This window comes from Hippopotamus amphibius, chromosome 12, assembly GCF_030028045.1.
Source record: "Hippopotamus amphibius kiboko isolate mHipAmp2 chromosome 12, mHipAmp2.hap2, whole genome shotgun sequence".
In the NCBI taxonomy this organism is placed as follows: Eukaryota; Metazoa; Chordata; class Mammalia; order Artiodactyla; family Hippopotamidae; genus Hippopotamus; species Hippopotamus amphibius.
The window spans coordinates 34,236,177-34,243,795 of NC_080197.1; the positions used below are offsets into that span (position 1 = coordinate 34,236,177).

Sequence of the window (7,619 nt, forward strand, 5' to 3'; positions counted from 1 at the left end):
TCACCAAAGTACCAACATGGGGTCCAGACCTCTCTGGGCTGGGCTTGTGGGACCTTGTAGTTTGGGGGGGGGTGGTGTGGATCTGTCTCACAATGACCTGTCTGAGCCCTCACCCCATGTCACATTTTAGCATCTGTTTGGCCAATAAGACTGCGGCACACACACCAGCCTCATTCCCCACTTGGCCTTGCCTTTGACGTCACAATCTGAACTTGTGGATATTAATCTGGTCACAGCTGCTCAACAGACCAGTCGGCAAGGTCAAGAGGACCAGCACAGTAAGATGTGGAAGAGAATCGACCATCAACTCAAGATCAAAGTAGGGGATGGGCCTCAGGCAGGCCAGTTCAAGGAATTGTGTCCAGCTCAGGAACCCTCCGTGCCACACCCTTTAGTGCTGTCAGAATTCCAGAGCTTCCCCGTGTTCGAGGACATCAGCCATCACATCAAAGAGGTGGGGGCCCAGCTGGTAAAGAAAGTCAATGCCGTCTTTCAGCTGGACATCACCAAGAATGGGAAGACCATTCTGCAGTGGACCATTGATCTGAAGAATGGCTCTGGGGACACATATCCTGGACCCGCCAGGTTTCCAGCAGACACTGTCTTCACAATCCCTGAGCCTGTCTTTATGGAGATGGTTTTGGGCAAAATAAACCCTCAGAAGGCTTTCCTTGCCGGCAAGTTCAAAGTGAGTGGCAAAGTTCTGCTTGGCCAGAAGCTGGAGAGGGTTTTCAAAGACTGGGCTAAGTAGTAAGCCTGCAGAAATACCAAGGATGACCAGAACTTTTCTCCAATTATCACGTTGAGCGGAAATCACACTTAAGCTGAAGATTAAAACAAAAAGTATTCAATATTTTTACTCAAATCCTTCCTATTCAAGGTTGATTAATTTTTCTGCTGGTGTGTAAATTTGGAGTGAGGGTTCTAGAGGAGTAAAGAGTGTTGCAGTGTATCACCTAAAACCTTTGTCTTTTTCTTTTCTTAGATTCATCTATGTCATAATATGCTAGGATAAAAGCCCCAGGTAGAGAAATGGGTGGTTTTGACAGCTGAATTTAAATGCTCCAGTAATTGAGTTCCTGGGACTTTTGGTTTGGTTTCAGTTTGGTGCTTTGGGAAAGAAGTGATAACCATCGCTCTGCAGGTCTGCATTCCAGTTGGTAGCTAGCTTCTTCAAGGAGACTTTAACATGGCTTGCAGTGTTCTAAGAGGGTGGGCTCCACAGCTGCGTGGATGGAATGAGGCCGCCAAGGGGATGCACTCTTGGTGCAGCGTGACTTCTGATGGATTTTAATTCCAGGGCAGTCCAAGGGCTTGAATGATATTCTAGGCTACTGGTTTTTAAACCAGAACATGCATCAGATTGCCTGGAAGGCTGGAGGAAGCCCAGATTGCTGGGCCCCCCTCAGAGTTTCAACTCTGGGGTCTGGACTGGGGTGATGGGCATCCCCGGTGGTGCTGGTGGGACCGCCCTTGCAGAACCCCTGTTGCGGTTCAGGCGCAGCTCTCGGTACCGATCATAACTATTCTACTCTAGATGCACAAGATGCTGCCATCACATACAGACCTCCTGCAGGCAGATCACAAAGCCCTCTTGTGGGCCATTTCTGGAGTGTCAGGAGTGTGTGCGCAGAGCATTTTACAGAATCAGAGGGTATGCTGGGAGATTTTCCCTTCTGGGAACCCTCTCCACACACCGGGAGGACTGGAATGAAGCGGCTGCAGCCTGCCGTGGCCTCCTTGTGGGTGAGCGTGTGGGTCATTTGCTCCCATGTGACCAGTGTGTTACCTTATCTTGTAGGTTAAATACACACAGTGTGGCCCCTCTGAAACCCGCTTGGGGGCTTCACGAGGATGGCCACGCTCAAACGCACGCCTACCAAATGATGCCGCTCTTCCATTCCTAGGTATTTTCCCAAGTACAAACATGTGTGCGTGAATGGTCATGGCAGCTGTATTTGTGACTGTTCCAAACTGTAAATAAACCAAATGCCCATCAGTGGATGGACAGGTCATGGTCTGTCGTATCCTGGAATACTACTCAGCAATGAAAGGGGATGAATTTTTGATGTGGGCACAAGTACACGATGAATGTCAGAAGTGTGCTGAGTGAACGAAGCCAGAGAAAACCAAGTGTGCACCACATGATTCTGTTTATGTACCATAGTAGACAATGCCAGCCGGAGTGGCAGAAAGAAGATCAGTGGTTGCCAGGAGACAGGGATGGGGAGTGGGTAGGGTTGGAGGGATAATAAATGGCTATGAGGAAACTCGGGGGTGATGGATATACGTCCTGACCGTGGGGATGGTTTCACAGGTGTTATATGTAGGTCAGACATCAAATTGTGTGCTTTATATACACATAGGCACTTTATTATATGTATAAACTCAATAACACTGTTTTAAAAGCCTGCTGCCCTCCGTTCAAAATGAAGTTGTTATAAAGAGAATTTAAGACTCAATGCTTCTCTGGGCACGCGTCCTCTGACCTTATAATGTGTCTGTTTTCCACCCTCACTGACCGGATGCCCCTGCACTGGCTTCCTAAATTCTCCACGTCAGAACGAGGCAGAGCGAGAGCTCATTGCTGACACAGTCTCACTCTCTCAGAGGGACACGAGGAGACCATTTGTTGAGCTGATGCTCAGCTCTGTGGTCAGGAGTCGCTGATGGTTTGGGAGTGGGACGTGGAGCACTCCCTGGCGTCTTGGCTCACCTGGGTCCCTCGGCAGGTGAGGAGGTGATCAGTGTGGTGCTGCTGCCAGCACCCCCGCCCGGGGCCACCGTGGGCGTCTCAGAGGCTTCGGATGATATCAGATGCCGTTGATATCCACGGTTACCTTGCCTGGTCCGCGCACCCCCGTTCAAGCTGTATTATGAGTGTCAGGCATGGCTGGGTAGGTGTTTGGAGGCTGCTTCTAGGGACGTGGCTAGCCCGAGCCTGTTCCCTGAGGGTCCTCCTCATGCCTCTGGGGACTGGCCCTGAGACGGGGTTGCTTGGAGATGGGGTAGGGGGTGAAGAGGGGAGTGAGGGAGGGAGGGGTTACAGAGGGTCGTGCTTGGACTGGCATCGGACCACAGGGAAGCCCACCCCCCAGGCTGGCTGGGGACCTGTGACCCATCATCACTTGGGACAGAAATACGACTTGAACCAGTTAGGTTCCTTCCTCAGGAATTCAGAGCTGGGAAGCTGAGAGGCTGACCTAGAAGCGGGCTGTGGGAATGGAACCCGAAAGGCTGGGATGTTGAGGGGGCAGCTGCTGCAGTAGGAGCCGGACAGGAGCGCCAAGCCTTGAATGAGGAGGGGGGCTGGTTCGCTAGTGAGAGGAGGAGACCCAGGCCTCGGGAAACACACAGCAAATCGCTATGCAAACAAAAGAGCAAAATCGCGTGATGCCAGAATGCCCGTAGAGCAGCTGGACAGACTCAGAGTTTGGAATCAGGAGCATAGTTTCAAGCCAGAGTCACCACCTCACACCCATGTAATCACAGGCGGTTAATGAACCACTCTGGCCTCAGTGGCCGTGTCTGGAAATGGGCCCGTAGCCCTGAAGACGTCAGGTTGTTGGGGGGCTGGGAGGGGTGTCCCCCGCACGGCCACTGGGGGAGGTGGGTCTTCCACGTATGCGGGCTCCCTTTCTCTTCTGGGTGAGGGGAGGGGGTGTCCCTGTTGCCTCCTGGAAAAGCCCACACTTGGGGGGTCCTTCTGCTTTCTCTCTTACCCTCATTCGTAACCCTAGAAGGTCACATCTGGCTCAAGGCACATGTCTCTGCGTTGCTTGCTCTGCACAAGGTTGGGCAGCACAGTGTTTTTAAAGTTTGAGTGAGATTATTTTATGCAAAAATTGGATTTCTGGATTCTCTTGAAGAGTTGAGTTATTTGGTCACGCTGGGCCCTATTCCTGCCAGGCTTGGGGGCTGGGGGATGGGGGGCGCCCTCCAGATGGGCTGGACCCCACCCTGCGCTCTGCCTCCTTGCCCCCCAGGCTGTGTCGGCAGCCCTCCCGCCATTGAGCCTACGCTGTTTTGCTCTCCAGCGGGGCCTGCTTTGCCGGGGCTCCTGTGGGTACCTGCCTAGGTGACCCCAGCTCCCATGGTATTGGTCTCACGCTCCCCTTAAGGAAGTGACCGCGTGTTCGTTCCCAGCGCTCTCCTACATATCACCGCCGGCTCCACAGCTGCAAACAGCACCCATTCCGGCTCTCGCAGTGTCTGCAGGGCAGCAGTGGGGTGGGGGTGGGGGGGCACTGGCTTCTCCGCCTCCATCTCGTCTCACAGGCCTGAAATCAAGAGGCGGGCGAGGCTGGGTGCTCATCTGGGGCCTGGAGGAAGGATCTGCCGCAGCTCCTCTGGGCTGTGGCCCAATTCACTTCCTCGTGGTTGTCCGCCAGCGATGCTCTCTCAGCTCCTGAAAGCCACCCTCGTTCCTGGTCACGGGGCTTCTCCATCTGCAGAGGCAGCAGCGGCACAAGGAGTCCTTCTCAGGCTTCATGTCTCTCTGAACTCGTCTGCCTTCATCTCTGCCTCTGGGTTAAAAGATGGGGGTGATTACACTGGACCTCCCAGAGAATCCAGGATAATCTTCTGTCTTCATGTCAGCTGATCAGTCACCATAATTACATCTGCGGAGTCCCTTTTGCTGTGTAAGGTAACGCTATGTGGACTGAACAGTTACGGCCCCTTCCACCCAGATTCACGTGAGTGCTCTCTTTCTCTGCTGTATGAGGACACAGCAGGAAGGCGCCACCTGCAAACCGGGAAGACAGCGTGCTCACCAGAACCTGACCATGTGGCACCTGACCTCGGACTTCCAGCCTCCAGAACTGAAGAGATAAATGCCCGCTGTTTAGGACACTCCATCTGCAGGGTTTTGTTGCAGCAGCCGCCCTGAGACAGGCAATGGGTTCATGGATGTTGTACATGATCATACCCATAGTTCTGGGCATTGAGGTGTAGCATCTTCTTGGGGCCAGGATTCTGCCTGTTTCCCCCTTGAACGTACCATCTAAGTCCAGCCCACCCTTCAGATCCTCCTCCAGGAAGCTGCCCTGAGTCAGCTGTCATCTTCTCACGGTTCTCATGCCCCCCCCCCCGCCCCCCGCACCCACCCTTCCAGCCCTGGGTTCTGGCTGTGGGTGGGCGTTGTCCTGTCTGGGTCAACCAGACATCTTGATCACCCAGGGCAGTCTCATTTCATACTGCTGTCTTTTTTTTGATGTTCAGTTGGTGGCGCCCCCTTGGTCAGAGGGTCTCAGCCTGGATGACAGGTTAAAGGCTCAGCTGCAACCCCCCTTATGGCGGGGGTCAGCCAGGGCCTCTCCTGCTTTCACTTTATCTCATTCTTTTGATGCCTGATACCCACTGTACACCCCCCAAATTGCTTGTTGAAGGAATACATTCCTTCAGATTTTTTGAAAAACACACACCTGGAAAAAAAAAATCCAATAGTACAAAGGAGCACACAGAGAAAACTCAATTCTCATACTTCTCCTGACCCCCATTCCCTGTTTTTATAACCAAAGTCCCCGCCAGTTACCAGCTTCTCGTGTGTTCTACCAGATGTGCATACACCCCAGTGGGCACGTTCCACCTCTCACCTTGTTGTTTCTACAGGAATGGTGGCTGGTTTCAGATGCTCCTTTCCACCTTGCATTTTAACTTATTCCAAAAGGTTACATGTAAATCTCTTCTTCAAAGAATGCCCTCCTGAAGGGTCAAAGTTAGACCTGACTTACCCAACTGAAACTTTTCTCATAGTTGCCTGCATCCTTTACGGAGAATCTCACGATGGGCTGCTTTACAGGTGAAGGGTGTGAAAAGGACCCCTCTACCTTGGAGGGGGATTTACTTCCTCTTGCTGTGTGAGCAGTCCTGCCAGTCCCTGGAGCCCTGGGCAGGGCTGGGCAATGCCTGCGCCCATGGCGTCTCCTGATCTTCTGGTCCCTCAGGGCTCCATCTGCCTGAGGCCTCACAGGAGCGCCTGGTGTGATGGGCTTCACGTGGAAGTCGCGAAGACCCTGCCAGGAACCGGGTCCTGTCCCTCTGGGACCACATGGGTTATCTGAGCTCTCGGAGCCCTGGCTCTAAGGCGGGAGTCTCCACACAGAGCTACAGAATCAGGTTCTCCTGCAGCCAGCAGACATGGGAGCAGGAGAGAGTGAGGGACTAACAGGAATCCCCAGTTTTCCCATAGCCAGGAGTATTGCATTTATTTGCCTGAGCACAAAAGAAAACAGAAAATCTATTCTGATGAAGTATTTTTTAAAAGACTTTTTGGTTAAAGGCAAGGACTCTTTCTCCTGGGAGAATTCCTGCCCCCACCAATTTTATGTGAGTGTTAAGGAGACCCACACTTGAGAGTTTTTCCGTTTTCCAGCCTCAGGTGATGACTGCGGACAGCTGATGTGGAAGGAAGGGCTCTTTCCAGGAACAGCTCTCAGGTGTGGGTGTTGGCTCGGATGCTGGGCCACCTAAGAAGTTGCCTTTTCGTCACCTATTCATAGCCTGTTTTACAGCTTTCAGGGGACTTGCCTCTCTCTGGTTGGGCAGGTAATGCACAGAAAGTGTTGAGTGCAAGGCCTGCAGGCCATCAGAGCTCAGTACAACCTTTTATTGAAATCTTACCATTCCAGGGACAGGACAGCTCATTCATTTCACCAACATGTATGGTGCATCTTCCCCGAGTGGGCTCTGTGCTCAGTGTTGAGATGCAGTGGGAGTGGCACTCCCTCTCCCCTCAAGGAGATGACACCCATTGGAAGGGGCTGTGAGAGGGGAAAAGCACACCCAGGCCAGGCTAGTGGAAGGAGTTAGGGCAGGGCCTGGGCTAGAAGAGCTTCCCTGGGACGCCACCTCCTTCAGCATGGAGAAGGCTTGGCTGTGCCCGGGGCTGGGAGGGAACAGAGCAAATGGCTCGTGGAGGTTTGTCTGGGGTGCCCGGGCTGGGATGGAGACCAGACGGAGATTCCGGAGTTGTCGGGGCCCCACTGCCTGGCAGCTGATTTCTCCACCCCTCAAACGGGAACCAGGCAGCCTTGGCTCCCATGAGTGGAGCCACTCACACGAGATCAAGGAAAGCATCAGCAATGAGGCGAGCTTTCCGTTCTGGAGAGTCCCAGTTAGGGCAGGTTTGGGGTTTCAGTGGTAAGCCGCCAGGTTGCGTTTGTTCACTGACTTATCCATTTGTCTGGTGACCTTACAGCTCCTGAGTCATGTGCTGGGCTCTCATGATGTTAAGCGGGTGTGAACCGTTGTTCACGAGGCCAGGGTTGGTCCTGGGTGGTGAGACCGTGTTCTGACACTTTTCTCCTTTACCGCACACATCATCCAACCTTCCGGGAGTTGCCGCTGGTTCTAGGTGCTGGGGGACAGTGGCCCGCAAGCCCGGGGCCTCCTCTCCCCGGGATTTAATTTTCAGATGCGGGGTATGTGTGGGTGGTGGGGAGACAAGCAGTAAAGAGTAAATAACCAGACAAGACCTCAGAAAGCGAGAACAACGAAAAGAGAAGCGCACGGGGACTGTGCCAAGGGGAGGGGTGGCCTGGGAGGCTTCTCTGAGAGGGTCTGCCTGAGTTTGCCGCTTGGGGAGCAGACCCCAGGCAAAGAGTCACATGGGCAGT

General features: G+C 53.3%; 1 protein-coding gene across 1 annotated transcript; it reads left to right on the plus strand.

Moving 5' to 3' along the window:
* Positions 1-283: 283 nt before the first annotated feature.
* On the plus strand, positions 284-751 carry SCP2D1 (SCP2 sterol binding domain containing 1). The gene has a single exon (XM_057700854.1). It carries the CDS (start codon positions 284-286, stop codon positions 749-751), a length of 468 nt encoding a protein of 155 aa, XP_057556837.1.
* Positions 752-7,619: the final 6,868 nt, after the last annotated feature.

Bases quoted from the DNA above. Each gene is read 5' to 3' on its own strand.
- SCP2D1 (XM_057700854.1), top strand. From the start codon at position 284: ATGTGGAAGAGAATCGACCATCAACTCAAGATCAAAGTAGGGGATGGG.